The sequence below is a fragment of the Sminthopsis crassicaudata genome, chromosome 1, assembly GCF_048593235.1.
Source record: "Sminthopsis crassicaudata isolate SCR6 chromosome 1, ASM4859323v1, whole genome shotgun sequence".
Classification (NCBI taxonomy): domain Eukaryota; kingdom Metazoa; phylum Chordata; class Mammalia; order Dasyuromorphia; family Dasyuridae; genus Sminthopsis; species Sminthopsis crassicaudata.
The window spans coordinates 114,198,819-114,218,596 of record NC_133617.1 but is presented as its reverse complement, the minus strand read 5'-3'; the positions used below and the strand labels follow the sequence as shown (position 1 = coordinate 114,218,596).

The 19,778-nt window shown below is 35.5% G+C and overlaps 1 protein-coding gene across 1 annotated transcript in view; it reads right to left on the bottom strand.

Annotated features, from left to right (window-relative positions):
- The window catches only part of SNTB1 (syntrophin beta 1), a 316,488-nt gene that overhangs the window by 8,927 nt on the left and 287,783 nt on the right, over nucleotides 1-19,778 (bottom strand). Inside the window, exon 5 of the mRNA XM_074266474.1 lies at nucleotides 2,723-2,919. Coding sequence (XP_074122575.1) covers nucleotides 2,723-2,919 — 197 coding nt within the window. The remainder of the gene's footprint in view (nucleotides 1-2,722; nucleotides 2,920-19,778) is intronic.

Genomic DNA, 19,778 nt, shown 5'->3' with positions numbered 1-19,778 from the left:
CTCAACTGTAAAATGGGGATAATAACAACACCTACCTCAAACAGTTGTGAGGTTCAAATGAGAAAATGTTGTAATGTTGTTTGTAATGTAATTATACATAATGTAATATTATATATAATATTGTAATATTAAATGAAATAATAATGTAAAGTGCCAAGCATAGTATCCAGCACATAGTAAGTACTTAATAAATTTTCTTTCCTTCCTTCCTTCCCTCCTTCCTTTCTTCCTTCTTTCTTTCCTTCCTTCCTTCTTTCCTTCTTTCCTTCCTTCTTTTCTTCCTTCCTTTCTTCTGTCCTTCTTTCTTTCATTCCTTCCTTCTGTCCCTCTTTCTTTTCTTCCTTCCTTCCTTTCTTCCTTTTTTCCTCCCTTTCTCCTTTCCTTCTTTTTTTCTTTCTTTCTTCACAAGAGGAAGTGTAATATAGTGGATAAGTAGGCCATCCTTGGAGTCAGAAATACCTACATTCAAGTGTTGTCACCAACAAATACTGACTGTGATAATAGATACATAACTTCAGTGTACTGACTGTTCTCCAAATTTACAAATGAATTGCTTATATTTATTGCTGGGAAGAATTTCTCATACTAGAAATTCTTAATACCAGTCAAATCACAGATCCAGACCAGACTTGTCCAACTTCATAGGACTTCAAGGAAGGGACCTTGGAGGCCCTATAGTCCAAAACCCCTCAATTTATAGATGAGGAAACTGAAAAGTGTCACTGCTAGTGTCAGAGACCAAATTTGAATCCGGTCCTTTTGCTCCAAAGCCAGTGCTCTTTTCACGATCCCTCAGTTGCTATAATAAAAAGCACTTTGCAAACCTTCACCAGCTATAAATATACCAAGTTCTCCTTATTAACTGAAAAGCAAATTACTTTAGGTCTTGATCTCCAACTGACAAGAGTTCTAAGGGAACAACAGGATTATTCTTCCTGCCTGTGACATTCAAAATTGAGTTTGAGGAGGAGGGGTAAGATTTTTGAGAAGTCGTTGAGGGCAAACGAAATATGGCTCCATTAAGCATCTTCATCTCCTTCTATTCACTGTAGCACTTCTGGTAGCTAAGAAAGTCTGGGATTCTCTGATGAAATAAAATTTCCTGATACTTAAGATTCAGGTGGCATAAGCTTTTTCCAGCTCACACTTTGAAATCTCTGGTGTGTGTGTGTGTGTGTGTGTGTGTGTGTGTGTGTGTGTGTGTGTGTGTGCGCACGTGCCCTGGCACAAAATATTATCATAAATGAAAAGCTGAAAGGAGAATCCCAAAAGGTTTTCAAAAGAGATAGTACATAATGTTTTTTTGTTGGTTTGTAGAGAGTGCAGTGAAGGGAATGAGAGACATTAATTTTCTATCCCAACAATGTCATAAGTGGAAATTCTGCAAAGCAGCTAATTTTACCTTTGTTTGCAAAGACTATAGAAACCTAGAAGGAAGAATTTTAATTTTAAGTAAGAGATTCTGGGAAGGGAGTCCCCATATTAAGGGATGGCTGTGGAAACTGATTTTTAGTGAGAAAACCAAGTCTCAGACTTGGTTTGTGATCATTTCATTTCCTTTCTTCTTTTGAAACAAAGTTGTCAGAATCTTCCAAGTTTTATAGATTTCCTTCTTGAAAGGACCTTGTTTTCAGGGGGCTGATCTGCTAGAATATAAGGGATAAACTAATTGAACTTAAAGTGTCAACAAGTTGTATTACAAAATTTTAGAGATGGACAAGACAGGCCTTGGAAACCAGCTTGTCTATTCAAGTCAGTATCTGAGTTTTAGAGATGGGAGGGAATTTAGAGCATCTAATCTCAAATCTTTCATTTCACAGATGAATAATCTTCAAAAAAGATGATTTGTCCAAGATCAAATATGGCAACAGAGCCATGATTTGAAACCAGGTCTTTTTATTCTAAATATAGCATCCTTTCTACTATATCAAACAACTTTGATTCAGACCAAGTCAACAAACACATATTAAGCAACTAATAATAGTAGGGGCAGCTAGGGAGTACTGAGGTTATTTGAGTTGCTTGAAACTACATGTAAGTAGAGGAGGTAAGATTGGAATCCAGGTCTCCTTCATTCAGTCTCCAACAGTGTCCAATACTCTATCCTTTATATAAATTCTCCTTTATTTTTCTATAATAATGGTTAAATCCACGTGTTACACTCCTAGGAGGTATTTCTGTTTTAACAGAAAAAATCAAAAGGAGTGGAGTTATGGTGAAGTAGTAGGCAGGAAGCTGATTTCAGAGTCAGAAAGATATGAGTTTAAAACCTGCCTTTGACAAATGGTGACAGTATGACTCTGGGCAAGTAATTTAACCTCTCAGTGATCCAGATGACTGTGCTCTGCATTTTGGGGGAATGTTTGATCTGTTTTGGTAAAGGAAATAGTACATCAATTTCCTAGGCTTATTGAAAATACAGATCTAGTAAAAAATTTAAAAATAATAATTTTTGGGCAGCTAGATGGCTAGAACACCAGCCTTGAAGTCAGGAGGATATGAGTTCAAATCTGACCTCAGACACTTAACATTTCCTAGCTGTGTGACCCTGGGCAAGTCACTTAAGCCCAATTGTCTCAGCAAATAATAATAATAATAATTTCTAAAATGAGAGATTTGGCCATCTAAGTGGGTCAGAGAAGGAAGCTTTTTAGGGACAGAGTGGCATTCCAGTGGTCTTCTCCATTACCCTATCTAGGGTGACCTAGCCAATGATACTCACAGGTGGTGATTTCAGTTATGAGTTCTGCTGAATTATGGCAGCCCTGAACGATGCTTCTTGTCCACTGAGAGAGGTCCCTGCTGGTCTCAGCTCTGAAGAGATGGGTTTCAATTCCTTGCCTGGTACCAGTCCTAGTTGCAAATGACAGATCCACCCCAGCCTGCAGTGATCCTTTGCCAGGACCTGAATGGACCAATCTGAATTTGGGAAAAAGAAAAAATAAACCCAGATTTATAGAAAGACTTCCTCTTTTCATATAATGTCCCTAAGCTATTCTGAATGAGGAAAGAAAAGCTGCTTTATACTTTAACTCTGAGAATAAATGACATATGTCTGTATAAATTACATACTTGGGAGGTATGATAGTCCAGATTTTTCCTGAAAAATAAAAATTTTAAAATCATGAGATCTTAGAGGCATCTAGGTGGTGCAGTGAATAGTGCACTAAGCCTACAGTCAGGAAAGTATGAGTTCAAACTGACCTCAGACACTTAATTGCTATGTTACTCTTGACAAGTTACTTAACCTAATTTTGCCTCAGTTTCCTCAATTGTAAAATGAGGCTAATAATGTCATCTCCCTGCCAGGATTGTTGTGAAAATCAAATGAGATACTTATAAAATGCTTGACACAGGATCTGGCATCCAGTAAGAGATTAATAAAAGCTTGTTTCCTTCCCTTTGACTAGAATTCCCAACTGAAAATAACCTTAGAGCTGACAATTTAACTTTCACCAAACAGTGGAATCATTACTAACTCTACCCCAACATCCCCCAGCAAACATTAATCAAGTCTCTTGCCGAATATTTCCATCAATGGGGAGTTCACTACCTCACAAGTAAGACCATTTCATGGTTAGGCATCTCTAATTGTTTAAAAAAAAAAAAAAAAAACAACTTTTTTACACAAATCTAAAACAATAATAATCCCATTTCTATGGTACTTTATAGTTTATAAAGCTTATAAACCACCTTTCTTATAATGACCCTTTTGGGTTGTCATGAAATGTATTATCACAATCCTATTTTATAGAGGAAGAAGCTTGACTTGCTTGACTAACCCATGATCAACAGATTACAAATGACGCATATCTTATAACTTTAGCTCCATCATAGTGTCTGATGCCACCCACTATTCCTAGTTCTTCTTTCTGGAAGAAGAACAGGCATCATTGTTTTTCTCTGAGACACTCCTTCAAATATTTAAAGAGAGTTTTTGAGTATTATTTACTTTTCTCCTATCTAGATACCTCTGCCCAGCTACCTAGATCCCCTTTATTATGTAGGTGAGCATCTTTCTCTCCTGGTTCCCCAGTAAGTCTATATTCTCTTTGTTTGTTTGTTTTAGCAATCAGAGTTAAGTGACTTGCCAAGGAAACATGGGGTTTTTATGTGATTTAAGATTCCAAAATAAGAGCTTTAGAATAAAACTTTGGCAATGAAAAAAAAAAAGTCTGTATCTCTTGTAGCTATATATATTGCTACTTTCAGTTAAAATAATATTAATGGCAATAATAATAATAAACTAGCATTTATATAGTACCTGCTGTATGACAAGCACTGTATATTAGGGCTGTAATGGATAAAGCATTGGATGTAGAGGCAAGTTCGAACTGACCTCAGACACTTCAAAACTATGTTATTCTTGGCAAGTTACATAACTTTTGTTTGCCTCTGTTTCCTCAACTGTAAAATAGAAATAATAACAGTATCTATCACCCAGAGTTATTGTGAGGATAAAATGAAATAATATTTGTAAATTACTTAGCATAGTGCTTTATAAATATTATATTTTACAATATATTTTTATACATTATAAAATCATTTCATCCAATCCTTCCAACAATTCTTCAAGGTGGGTACTATTATTTCCTGCCTCTTTATAATGAAAGAAACTGAGGCAAATGGAATAAGTCAATTGCCCAAAATCATACAGCAAGAATTGTCTGAGATCATATTTGAATTCAAGTCTTTCTGACCCCAGACACAGATTGCTCTATTTACTTTACCACTCGGAAGTTCAAACAAGTTACTCACCATCTCTGACCCTTTCATCCCTGATCCTAACTTCCCATCTACAGTAGAAGATAATCCCCTTTGAAATATCACAATCTCTTGATCTCAAGCTAGCAAAGCTGATGGGATGGCCTAGCATGTACCTAAATAATCTGGTTTGGGACATCATATTCCTATGGATTCCATGTCCATCTATAAAGTTCATTAAACATTTCATTCTCCTTTGCAAATCTAAATATAAAATAATACTTTGTATGTGTTTTTACAAGTGATAATTTGATTCTATAATTTTAAAAATTCTTTCATGCCCATGTTAAAATAGGATTTTTTTTGCAATATAAAATTTTCAGAAGTCAATAACTAAAGAGTCTCTGAAGAGCTGTGGTTTGCAGATTCTTTAAGTGTGAGTGTTTTTTGTTTTTTTTTTGGGGGGGGGGCATGGAATAGTTCCTGCTTTCTGAGAAATTAAACACACATATACACAGTACCCCAAAGTGTTGGAAGGAAAGTGTCTATTGTATTTGGGGGAAAGATGAAGTGGATTTCAGCACAGGAATTTGTCTGAGTTTCTTATGCTAAGAATAAAGCCTGAGCCAGGAGCTAAGAGAAAAACTGCTGGAAATTTTAAGGCCAAGTTAAACTTAGAAGAATGTAAAGAAAAGAGGACTTTCTCTAAAGCTGTAGGACTTTTAAAGGTCAATATTGCAAATGATTCAGCAATACTTAAGAAAAAGATACTTGTACATATCAGAAATGTTATATTTGAGACTTTCAGAGGACTTAAAAGTGGAAAGGCCCTTAAAGGTCCTCCAGCAAGACAGTTTACCTCACTCTCAGCTTTCAAACCTGTGAAATGAAAACACTGCTCCAGATAACCCTTTGTTCCTTCTCAGCTTTAAATTTACATTCTTCTAATCTGGGAATTCTTATTCTAGGGTCCACAAACTTCAAAGGGATCTATGGAAAGATTTCAAGGGTATCTATGAATTTGGATGGGAAAAAAAAATTATATTATTTTCCCTAACCTCTCACTAACATTTCTTCAGCTTTAAAAACAAAAATATCCTGAGAAGAGGTCTGTAGATTTCACCGGACTAATAAAGGGATCTGTGAAACAAATAAAGGTAGCATGTCTTGCTCTGATCCTACAAGGCCTGGAATCAGGGATTTACCCAGTCTCCTGTAGAGTAGTGGCCAAGATAGTGGAAGAACAGAGTTCTGTGGGTTTAGGTTAAGGTTAGGTAGGTTTCCATAGCTGGATATTCAGGAAAATCAGCCCAGAAGGCACTTCAAAAATGGAAGTCTGAAGACACAAAAATTTCCAAAGAGGGGAAGAAGGGAGAAATTGATTGAAATGAATAACGTAGATGCACAGGGAACTCATGCACTTTAGAGGTTTGAAAGACATGTACAGAGGTCAATAGATGGTGCAGTGGTTAGAGCACTGGTTCTGGAGTCAGGAGGACTTGAGTTCAAATTTTAGTTCAGACCTTTAACAATTACTAGCTGTGTGACCTTGGGCAAGCCACTTAACCCCAAATGCCTTGCCAAAAAAAAAAAAAAAAAAAGATGTACACAAGATGAAAGAGTAGATGATGAATGAATACGGTCTTGCTCAACTGATAATAATTATAGTAAATATTATTATCATTAGCTAACTTTTACATAGACTTTGAGGTTTGCAAAGTATTTTATAAATATTGTCTCATTTTTGAGTTCATAATAACCCTGAGATACAGGTTCAATTGTCATTCCTATTTTACCAAAGAGGAAACAAGAGTCAGGGGAGTAAAGATAGTAAAGAGTAAAGGGAGTAAAGAAAAGTTAAAAAAAAATTATTAAGTGCTTATTATTTACCACGCACTTTGCTAAGTGCTTCACAAATGTCTTATTTTATTCTCACAACAATCCTGTAAGGTAGATATTATTATCATCCCCATTTTATTAGATGAGCAAACTGAGGCAAATAGCAGTTAATCAACCTGTTTCGAATCACACAGCTAGTAAGAATCTGAGGCCAAATTTGAATTTAGATCTTCCTGTCTTCAGGTCAAATGCACCATCTAAGTAGCTCCACTGGTAAAATCTCTGAATTGAACATATGGACCTTCACCTATATTTTGTTCACTTGTGCTCAATCTTCACAGTTTTCTATTCTGTCCAATCACATACAACTTCTACAAATTCCCCCAGGGAGAACTTGCTGGAGGGGCACTCCCTGTTCCCCTCAGGATTTAAAAGAAAGCAAAACACACTAAAAACAAGCTGGTCTTGTGAAGTCTTGCCCAGGATTATGGCTACATTTTTTAAATGTCTTTTTTTGATGTGTGCTTTTCTTAAGGTAAATTCGAATCTTGAAGGATAAAAAGGACCGCCCTCACTGGAGACACATAAATATTAGCTTACTGGGTAATCTTGGGTGATTACAAGTTATAGATCATTAAAAAGAGAAAGGATCATACAGGAATCCCTTCATTTTACAGAAGAAAAAAAAAAAAGGTCCCGGGAACAGAACTAGAATGAATGGGTGGAATTTGTTACTTTGCAAAGAGACAGATTTGGGTTTGAGGTAAAAGAAACTTCCTAATAGCTACAGTTGTCCAGATGTGAAACTGACTGCCTTATAGGGTAATAAGCTCTTCGTAACTGCAGATCTTTTTATGTGTGCTTACGTGACTATATTTCATAGCTCTATTTTAGTTTTAGAGAGTTTTTTTTAATTGTTGTTCTTATGTTTAAAAGAACTCTATCTACTCCCTCTTCCTTTCTTCCCTCCCCAAGAACAGAAAAATAAAACTATACAAATTACACTGAGTATGTAAATCTCAGTCTATACCGCCCTGCTAAGAAGGTGGAAAGAGATTTCATCCTAACTCCTCTATAGTTAAGATTGGTCTTTCCAGATGCTTCTCAGAGTCCTGATGTTATTCATGTTTTCCTTTACATTTTGGAGGTCAATGTAGAGAATATTCCCATTGATTCTTCTTGCTTTCCTCACCATTAGCTCACAAAAGTCTTCCAAATTTCTCCATTTTCTTCATATTGGTTAACGTTTAGAGCACAATAATAATCTTTGACCTGCAAGTTATTTATCTTTTTCCCTGTCATTGTTTTCAATTTTTTGATTTTAATTTAATTTTTTTGTTTCCAGTTTTTGGTAAGTACAAAAGAGTGATATATACATATTATTTACGTATAAATGTATATTTACATGTGTATATGTATCAAACATATATGTATACACATGTAAATATAGTCAAAGATATGTACATATACATATAGCTATATGTATACATACATATTCAAATATGTATATGTACATAAATATACCTACAGATGTAAATATAGATAGATATTGACATCTAGTTTAGTGTGCTTTTTAAATTGCTTTTGAGAATGTTTGTGGCAGCTCTTTTCGTAGTGGCGAGAAACTGGAAAATGAATGGATGTCCATCAATTGGAGAATGGTTGGGTAAGTTATGGTATATGAAGGCTATGGAATATTATTGCTCTGTAAGAAATGACCAACAGGAGGAATACAGAGAGGCTTGGAGAGACTTACATGAACTGATGCTGAAAAAATGAGCAGAACCAGGAGATCACTATACACTTCAACAACAATGCTGTATGAGGATGTATTCTGATGGAAGTGGAAATCTTCAACATAAAGAAGATCCAACTCACTTCCAGTTGATCAATGATGGACAGAAATAACTACACCCAGAGAAGGAACACTGGGAAGTGAATGTAAATTGTTAGCACTACTGTCTATCTACCCAGGTTACTTATACCTTTAGAATCTAATACTTAACATGCAACAAGAAAATTGGATTTGCACACATATATTATATCTAGGTTATACTGTAACACTGTAAAATGTATGAGATTGCCTGTCATCTAAGGGAGAGAGTAGAGGGAGAGAGGGGAAAATCTGGAAAGATGAATACAAGGGATAATATTATAAAAAAAATTCATGCATATATACTGTCAAAAAATGTATAATTATAAAATTAATTTTTAAAAATTGCTTTTGAGAATGGTTGGACAAATTCAACTTACTGAAGATCTTCAGGCAATAACTAAATAAACTCAGATTTTGTAGATGAGATTCTTATGGGACAGAATAAGTTGCTTTGGAAGATACTAGGTTTCCCATCCATTCATCAGAATTTGTTTTGCAATCTCACATATGCAACTAGTTGTTGTTTCTCTTTGCTTTTGTTTAATAGACACTTCAAGGCTGAGTCATGGTCTCCTTCCTGTAGGAGATCTTTTCTGTGCTTGTTCTGGATATTTTTCTCCCCTCTTCCCCAAATTTCTTTGAATGTATTTGTGTACCTCATATATCTATCTGTTTATATGTTATATCCAATAAATTAGACAATAAGCTTTTCCAGGGCAGGGTTTCTGTTGTGTCCACAGTGCCTATTAAATATACTTTTATTTAAATGAATTGAATTTTTCTGTTTATCTCATGTTTTTCCAGGAGCAGATATTTAATATGTTTCTGTAATCCCACAGCAAATCACAAGGGGCTTTTCTGGAATAGTCATTAATTTTATTTTAATTATTTAAAATTTTAAAGTTATTTTTATATCTTTGAAAATATGACCATCTGTTTCTTACTTGTGGAAGGAAATGAATCACAACAGCCACAAACGCCTCCACTAAACAGGCTGCAAGTACAATATAATGGGGAAAAATGGACTTTGGAACTAAAGAATCTGAGATCAGATCTTGCCTCCATTACTATCTGTTTGTGCTTGAGTAAATCACTTAAGTTCTCTGGGACTCAGTTTCCTCTTCTGTAAAATGAGGATGTTGAATTAGTTTTTAAGATTTCTGTTAGGTCTAATTTTATGTTTCTAAAATACTTTCCCAAGGAAAGATGGCATTTATGAGCCAGAAAAAAGGAAGTCTAATTTCTAATTGTTATCTGAAGCTAAGCAAAAAAAAAGAAAGAAAGAAAGAAAGAAAGAAAGAAAGAAAGAAAGAAAGAAAGAAAGAAAGAAAGAAAGAAAGAAAGAAAGAAAGAAAGAAAGAAAGAAAGAAAGAAAGAAAGAAAATTAAAGTCCCAAAACACTCCTTCTTCTCTAACCAATAATTTAATGACATTTAATTGTAGATTTTGAGGTTGAAAGGACCTCAGGTCATTTAGTCTAACTTCTTTATTTTACAGATGAGGCCCTGAGAATTGTGACTTGCCACACTTCATAAAGTAAATATCTAAGCTGGGATTGGGATTTGAACCCAAATTCTCTAGCTTTGTAGATAAGAATCATTCCATTCTGCCAGAGCTGCTATACTAGTCATCAACAAGATCCTCATAAATGGTTTACAAAATAACATCAGTTTAGGGGGCGTGGGCAGAAGAATGAGATCATAAGGAAAATTATAAATGGTGCTGATTTATTCAAGGTAGTCTGAATGATAAATGGTACATGACTGGAAGGCAATCAGTCATAGCATCAAGCCTGCCCCTGTTGCTAACCCAGCCTCCTGAGAACACATTGGTACAAATGGATTTCCAGATGAATTTAACTCTTGAGAATCCATATCCTGAATATTTTTTTTAAAAACCCACATTAATATAGCATTTTATGGGCAGTTAAGTATAATTGGAAGTCACCAAAATCTGAAATCTGGCTGGGGGCCATGGTTGGTTTCTGAGTCTCCTTTACAATGAGCCTTCCTTTCTTGGTGTTCATGGGATTCTTTCCATAGATGTTCTGAAAAGGGGCAACTGGGCTGCTAATAGATGGCTTAATAGGAAATTGTAATTACTATTACAATTGAGTACTGAATTTTCAGATAAATTTCTTTTTCTGCCAAAAAGCAAAATGTCTATTCCCAATTAGAAAAAAAAGAAAAAAGAAACAAAAAGACTCTTATGTTGATATTTTTCTACTGCCCACTTTGATATTGGAAAACAAATAATGGATGAAATAGAAATAACAGACAGCTAGGGAAAAGGGCCTGAATCTTATTTTTATCTTACACCTATTTAATGTCATTTTTTATTACTTATTCTCCAAAATGCCTAAGTCTTTCCTACGTTATTGCCTTGTTGAGGCTTAGAGGAAACAAAGTCATGATTTCAGACTATGAGGAGATCATTCTAAAAAATCATTATTATTGACACAGTCAAATACTGAAACACAGAATAAGTCTACAAATAAAACAATTAAAGCAGGACTATTGAAACATTTTGATGAGATATATCATAGCAACATAAATTGTATAAAAATAATAGCAATAACTATTTGTTTTGTGTTCTCTTCAAAATTTATCTGTGCACTTAAAAAGTTTTGCATTTTTCTATAATGCATTTTCTTATTTTTAAAAATATGACTAATAAATGACTGGACTTACTCTGCAGGATTTTAGCTTAGTCTTTATCTCACTGAATAAGGCAGCTAGATGAGGAAATGGACAGAGTGCTGGATCTGGAATTAGGAAGTGCTGGATCTGGAATCTGGAATCTTTCTGAGTTCAAATATAGTTTCAGATACTTAATAGTTGTGTTACCCTCACTTAATGCTGTTTACCTCAGCTTCCTTGTCTGTAAAATGAGTTGAAGAAGAAAATGGCAAATCATTCCAGTACCTTTTTTTTTTTTTTTTTTTTTTTCCTTTCTGAGGCTGGGGTTACATGACTTGCCCAGGGTCACACAGCGGGTCCTCCTGAATTCAGGGCTGGTGTTCTATCCACTGCGCCACCTAGCTGCCCCTCACTCCAGTATCTTTGCCAAGAAAACTACAAATGGAACCACAAAGAGTTGGGAGGTGGGCATAATTGAAAAATGACATCTCATTGTATGCTTCAGAAGACATACAGAGCCAGAAACCATCTAGTTTAAATAATTTGGTAATGATTGAACCTATGTTCTTTGATCTTTTCACAGGGCTCTTTTCACTTTACTAAACTATTTGTTGTTACAAAGAATTCTATTACATTAATTTAAATTTTTTTTATTACTTTCAATTAACAATCACCATTTTTCTCCCTCTTCTTCCTCTTGCATTAAAAAAGATAAAAGAAAAAGAAAACCTCTGTAACAATTAAAGTCAAGCAAAGCAAATTCCCACATTGGCTATGTCCCCAAAAATGTGTCTCCTGCATTTTAAGTCTATCACTATCTATTTTTGTCATCATTGCTCCTCTAGAATTGTAGTTGTTTATTATAGTGATAGAGCTCTTTCAAAGTTGCCTGTCTTGATGATGCTGTTGTTATTGTAGAAATTGCCTGTCAAAGATGTCTGTATTGCTGCTGCTGTTATTATAGAAATTGTTCTCCTTGTTCTAATTTCAGTCTGAAAAAGTTTATACAAGTCTTCCCAGGTTTATCTAAAACTGTTCCTTGTTGTTATTTCTTATATCACAATGACAATTTTTTACATTCATGCACACACAAATCTGGGAAGAATTTATGACTTCATAAGCATAAGGAAATCCCCCTAGGAGAACTTCCTCCACTAAACCCATCTATCATTTAGAAAATAAATTTGAGGGAATTTCTTGAGGCATGAAGGGGTTAAGTGTCCTACCTAATATGTGTCAGTGATGAGAATCTGAATTTAGGGCTTTTTAACCCCAACCCTAGTTCACAAAACCTGCATTATATGAAAATACCAAAATTTATTTAGTTTTTCCCTAGACTAATACATCTCTATGTTTTTTAGTCTTTTGAAAGTATTTTATGAATACTTTTGTAAATAAAGATACTTCTGTTATTTTTAAATAGCATTTTAGGGTAAATTAGCATTTTATTCCCAAAATGTATATTGCATCTTCTATGCTGACCACTGTTGAACTGAGATTCAGTTCAACAATATTACAAACATTTATTAGGAGCCTACTATGTTCTAGACACTATGCTTGGCATTGCACAGACACAATCTCCTTCCCTCACTCAAGTCTCTTGCCATCATGGAACTTATGTTTTACTGAGGATGTAAAGTCATGTACAGAAATACAGAGAGCATGCAAAGAAATTTTAAGAGGAAAAAGGAACTAAAGAGAAAAAAGAAAAGAAAGATCTCATTAGACTTGAATTTTACTTTGAAGAAAGTTAAGAATGCTAAAAATATGGAAGTAAGAGAAGAGTACAGGGCACAAGGAGCCACCAAGCCAAAGGCATGGAGATAAAAAGTATATGTATGGTGAGAAGTGTTGTTTATAGTGAACAAGAAGCAAGTCTATTATAGTTTCACATAGGGTTGAAGAGTGTTGGAATGAAGTAATACTGGAGATCATAGGAAAATACTTTTTGTTTTCAGTTACTTTCAGTCATGTCTGATTGTAACCCTTTTTTGGGTTTTCTTTGCAAAGGTACTGCAATGGTTTTCCATTTCCTTCTTTAGCTTATTTTACAGATGAAGAAACTGAGGCAAATAAAGTTAAGTGACTTACTCAGGGTCACATAGCCAGTAAGTGTCTAAGAACAGATTTGACTTTAGGAAAAGGAATCTTCTTGACTCTAGGCTTGACCCTCTCTATCCATTGTGCCACAGCAGGTATTAAATGATTATGAGCCAATTTTACTTTGGTTAGGTGTTGGAGATTGTGATATAAGATGTTCTATATACACGCAAATTATTATTTATAGCCTTAATAAAAACCGGCCACCACACTAAGATTGAACAAAATTATTTCTTATATAAAATTATATATTAGGTAACAGGGTTGCTAAGCAATATTACATTCACATCCTTATTTAATTGTTGTAATTAGCATTTCCCAGCAGATGCCATATTGCAAGCCATTAAGAAGGAAAGCAACAGGTCAGATTCTGTAAGTGTTCAGAACTGGTAATCTCCTATTTCTTCTTGTACTGGACATCTATGATGGAACCTAGCAAGAATGATTGATTGAGCCTGTAGAACAGAAGCAGGGGTCTAAGCAGTCAATGAAACTCCCTAGTGTTAGGTAGAAGGTAGTGTCCATGGTCCTGAAACATTTTCAGTGGCAGTGTAATTCTTAAAGAAAAACACCTTTTCAATCTGAATTTTAAGATTTTTTTCACAACATCATTTTATAGTCTTTTAATCATGATGTCAACTGTTGAATGAGTAGTTTCAGAAACTATCTTTGAAAAAAGTAGAATACAATCAAATTGATTTTGGCCAGTAAAGTAATAACAATGACGATGATGATAATAGTATTTATATAAATGCTTTAAATTTTGCAAAGCACTTATGTAACCTTATTTGGTATTTATAACAACCCTGTGAAGTTAATATTGGTATGGTCATATTTGTACATGTTGTAAGAGTCTGAGACAAGATTTGAATTCCTGACTACAAATCTGGCACTCAGGCCATTGTGCCACATAAATGTCTGAGCACAAAAATACTCACATATGAGATTTAAAGAGAAACTGAATATTTAATAAGAATTTGACAAATAGAATAACAACTGCTGAAAAATAGTTAAGATTTCTTCGGTTTACAATTTTATCTTCCTCCGTTGGTTCATCCATTAGTCTTTTTGTGAGTACATAATTTAGGCTTTGGAATAGCACATCTTTAGTGAATTCAACAAAAACAGTTTATCAACTAAAAGGGACCTTAAAGATACAATACAAATTTAAGGGGGAGAATCTAAGTTATCAGGGAAATTAGTGATTTAACTATTCCTGTTAAAAGAGCGGGAATAAGATTCAAACTCCCTATCTCTCACTCCAAATCTGGTTCTCTTTTCAGCACTGCCTGTCTACTCTGATCCTAGGCTAAGCTGGAAACACAAAGGCAAAGTAAAAGATTCTTTGCCTTCCAAACTCAGCCCTTAACAGTCTATACAGGGAATAGACACATGGATATTGTGTTTTATTTTCATTAATGCTTAAAAATGTAACAAATTCATTTTGATGTAAATATAAAATAATTGCAGGAAAGAAAGAGTATTGAAAACTTCAGGTGAGGGGAATTAAGAAACATTGCATAATAATAAATGTGGAAATATGTTAGAAGAATTGTACATGTTTAAGCTATATTAGATTATTTGCTATCTAGGAGATGGGGGTGTGGGGGCAAGAGGGAGAAAAAATTGAAACACAAGGTTTTGCAAGAGTGAATGTTGAAAACTATTTTTGTATGTAATTTGAAAATAAAAGGCTATTATTAAAAATTTCAAAAAACAAAACAAAAAAAATAATCAATTATTTCCCCAAATAAATAATTTACAGAAAAAACAGAAACGTTGTATAGGAAATGGCACCTGAGTTAAGTCTAAAATGAAATTAATAATTCTAAGAGGCAGAGGTAAGGAGTTAATTCCAGGTCTTGTGGCAGAGAGACAGTAATGGAATGCTAAAGTGTCTTAATTTTAAAAGATTTAAGAAGTAGGATCAACTTAATGATCAACCGTGATTCCAGAAGACTGATGGTAAAGAATGCTACCTATCACATAAAAGAAGATTAATGGAATCTAAATAAAGAGAAAAAATGTACTTTTTCAACATGATCAATGTGGGAATTTAAGGACTTAGGTAGTATAGTAGATAGAGCACTAAGCTTGGAGTCAGGAAGATCTGAGTTCAAATGTGATCTCAGACTCACTAGTTTTGTGATCCTGGGCAAGTCACTTACATCTCAGTTACTCATCTCTGAAAAGGGTACACATAGGAAAATAAAATGGCAAATCCCTCCAGTATCTTTGTCAATAAAACCCCATGCACAAGAAGTCCATGAGGTCTCATAGAATTGTACTAGAGCTGAATGACTGAACAACAAGGGTGGAAATTTGTTTTGTTCAATTATGCATATTTAATAACATAGACTTTATTTTTCTTTCTTTTTTTTTTTCTTTCTTTCAATGGGGTGGAAATAATAGAAGGAAGAGAAAGTAATTCTTTTTCACTGAAAAAAATAAAATCTAATAAAAAAACCAGCAAGTTTTCTTTTGTTGGAACAAATAGAATACATGAAGGCAAGTAACATCATGAAACAAAATTATAAAGGTACATGAGACCACCACGATCTCCTTGGCTCTGCCCCTTCATTGGTGGTCCCTTTTTAGTCTAAGGAAAGGGTGTGAATTATCTAATCAGATCAATAGTTTGAAGGCTCCATCCTATTTAGTGAAATGTTTCCTTTTTGTCCCGATTCCTACTGTGTTTCCTAATTACTCAAGCCTCCTTGAGTCATTAGAAAAATAATTAGATTAATAAAAAGACAGAAAGATCAATGAAGGTCAATCACCTCTTATTTACCCTGTTGACTCAAACACAAACTTTCAACTCCCAACCCCAGCATCCTTCCCGATTCTTTGAGCATGGGCTGGCATGGATATGGGCAGTCAACATATGAGGACAGCTTCTATTCCCAGGACATAAAAGACATGACATCTGCTCAGAGTCATTTTGTTTTGTCTCAGGAGCCCTATTCACCAATATTACTCTCCTTGCACTGACCCCCAATCCCATTAGACTTGCTACTATTTGTCCCAATCATTGTTTCCTTGGCTGACTTATACCTTTTATAATTTCATCTCCTAAGCCCGAGTCTGCTTTACATACCAATGCTGTGAGCTCACAAATAAAGTGTTCATAAGTAAATGGCATGAGCACCCAAGTGGGTTTTCTCTATTCCAAATGCCATGCCCTTTTTTTCTTGTGTTAACTTTCTTTATAAGTCCCTGCCTTCTTTTGTTGTCTTACATTCCATCTCTATAATTCTGGTCCACTTCTGGTCCCAAGCCAAGTGAGCAAATTAGCACCAATTCATCAGAAGAGATAATAGGGCTGTTACATCAATCCAAGATTATTTGAGAGACATGAAGAAGAGAAGAAAAGAGGAGAAATCAGGGGGGATTTCTCCTATTAATAACAGCCGGCAGTTATATAATGTTGAGGGCTTGCAAATTACTTATTTAAGTTTCATAACACTTAATTGCAGAAGCAATTATTATCCTGTATTTACAGATCATTATACTGGGGTTGAGATCAGTTAAGTGACTTGCTTGGGGTCATATAGTCAGTAAATGCTTGAGGCAGGATTTGAACTCAGGTCTTCCAGATTTCAAGTACAGTACTCTATTCACTATATTCCTGATCTGTTTAGAAAGTAGCACTGGAACTCAGCAGTAAATGAGAGACCGGGATAGGGTAGAAAAGCCCAGGGAAATGCTTTAAGGCTTTATGAAAGAAGTGAAGGGAATTGACACAAAATAGGAGCTGGCCAATTTAAGAAAGCCTGGCTCAGTGGGATTCACACAGGACAGTGGAAATCAGCGTTATGGAAACTGCAGGGGCAGATCTTTTGTGTTTAGGTTTTATATGAACTCTCTACAAGCTATTGTTCAGTATGGAACTTAGAAACACCTGGGAATGGGAAACCTTTGTTTCCTTAGCAGCCTGATGGGTCCACCTGAAAGCAGTGACTGTGACCCGGAGGACACTAGAAAAGCAGGAGGGAAGTTGGCAAAGATGCAGAAGAAGGCAGGATCCACATTTAAGACAATGGAAGCACACAGTATTATGCCATCCTGATTCAGCACAAATGGAGTAAAGTTTTCTCTCCAAAGTACTTGGTGCAGAGAAGCAAATAGCTTTATTGGGATAGGCCAAAGTCAGCAATACTGACCTATGGGTTACTTGACCCAAATGTTTCCCACAGATTTTTTTTAATCAAGTAAAGCTTGGTTTCAGATAAAATTGTGACACAAGAAGATATAACAACAAATGATGATAATAAATTCACACTAATATAGCACTATATCTTAGAAGTGGAAAGGATCTTAAAGGTAATTCAGTCATAGTGTCATAAATTTAGAACTAGAAAGGGCTTCAGAAGTCAGTGACAAAATCCCTCCCTTTCTACTTAGGAATAAACTGAGGGACAAAAAGGAAAATTACTTGCCCAATTCACCTAAGTATTAAGGAAAAGGGCCAGGATTTTGACCCAGATTGATTCAGCTTTTTACTTCAAATTCAGTGCTTATTCCAAAAAATCCAACAAATATGTATTAAGTATCTATAGCATTCTGTACTGTACTTAGTGTTGAAGATACAATTAATAAAAAGAATGATAATTACTGCCTTCAACAAGGAAGAGGAAGAGGGGACAAAACCTAAAAGGACGCCTGGGGGAGAATAGGACACCAAAGGATACCTAGCACATGGACATCTTATTCCCTGGAGTTCAAACCAAGAATCAAAGTGGAGTCAGCTGAGTCCAGTTTTTGCCCTCTATAAATGAAGACTTTGGGAGGAGTTTGATCCCCTTCCTCCAGCTCTGCAATCAGAGGGGAGAAGGGGAGCTGAGAGAGGTGGGTTCATCAAGATTTGAGTTAGTTAGGATAGGTGTTGAGTGGGAAGAACATCTTATCCAGGCAGAGGCAAAGTGGAGACTATTTCACATAGATGTCCTTATGGCAATCATGCCTAGTAGGTATTTTTCTCCCCATTGTATGGTCCAGGAAACTGAGGCACAAATGAATTCATAAGAATTATAGGTTTAGAGGTGGAAGGAGTTTAGAGGCCATCCAGTCCAATACTCTCATTGTTCGAAACAAGGCACAACTTGACTAAGGTCATTCTACTATTGAGTTTGTTAGTAAATGACTTTTAAAGATGTAATATGTACTTGGTGTATGTATGTGTTTAATAACATTATGTATGTAAAGATGATGTATTATGTAGGCTGAATGTATTTAAAACTGGAAGGGACCTTAAAGATTCCAATTCCCCAATTTTAAAAATCAGGAAATGGAATCTTGTAGAAATTAAATGATTTAATGGGATTTGAAGCCAGGATTTCAGCCTCAATCTGTTAATCTTTTTACCACATCCCACTTCCTATCCCCCCTTTCCCTCTTCCCTCTCTCCCTTTCTTTATCTCTATGCCTTTCTATCTCTTTCCCTCCTCTCTTTTCTCTCCTTCTGACTTTGTCTCTCCTTGTCTCTCTGTCTCGGTCTGTTCTTCCCCTCCTCCATCTCTCTGTCTCCCTGTCTCCCTCTCCCTTTCTCTCCCCCTCCCCCTGCCTCTTTCCCTCCCTCCTCTCTCTCAGTGACTGTTTCTGTATCTTTTTGTCTCTCTCTCCTCCTTTCCCACCTCCCTTTTCTCTGTCTTTGTCTCTCCCTACCTGTCTTTCTCTCCCTTTCCCCTGCCTCTTTCTCCCTGTCTTTCTCTCTGTGGGTCTCCCTATCTCTCTCTCTCCCTGGCACCTGCATTTTAAAAGAAACTAATACTAAATCTTAACTAGCAATGCCCTAACCCAAAGGAATACATTTTTAATGGTGCAATATTAGGCAGTGGGAAATTTAATGTGGAGTTATCACACTCTGCAGGTGGGTTTACCGAAGCCTGAGACCAGACGAGCCTCCAAGAATAAATGACCAGAAAGTTCACAGTGGGGTTCAATAGAGCCACTAGGGGGTGTGCAAAGGTTGGTAATTAAAAAAACTAAACTACTTTGGGAATGGTTCTGTGTACTCCCTTCTGGTATATTCATGCCAGCAAAATGCTAGATACTATATAATATAAGAGAGTTAGAAACAGTTTTTCCTTGGTGGGAAAAACGGACAAACAAAAATCCTACCAAGATTATAGTGAACGTTCTTACCTACATGATACCTACTCTACCTACAATGAAGTCAAATATGGGAATGGAGTTGTCTTATGCTTGGAATAAGAAGGTCTGGATTCAATTTTGACTTTGGGCATGTTAATTTTTCTGAGTCTCTTTCCTTATTTATAAAATGAAATAAAATGTTAGCTGCAGTTATCTATCTCAGTGATTTTTGTGGGCATCAAATGAGATAATGTATGTGAAGGGGTTTGTAAATCATTAAGAACTATGAGATCCTGGGTACAGGTGAAAGAGGAATTGGATTTGGGGTCGAAGAAGCTAAATTCAAAGTTGTTTTCCTCTATTTATGTTACTGTGGGCACTCAGGCAGTTACTAACTATGTAATTCTGGGTAAGTCATTTAACCTTACTGGAGAAAAAAATGGCAAATCACTCCAGCCAGGAAAACTCCCAAACGGGTTCATAGAGAGTCAAACAGACTGAAATGAATGAACAACAAAGACTTTGGG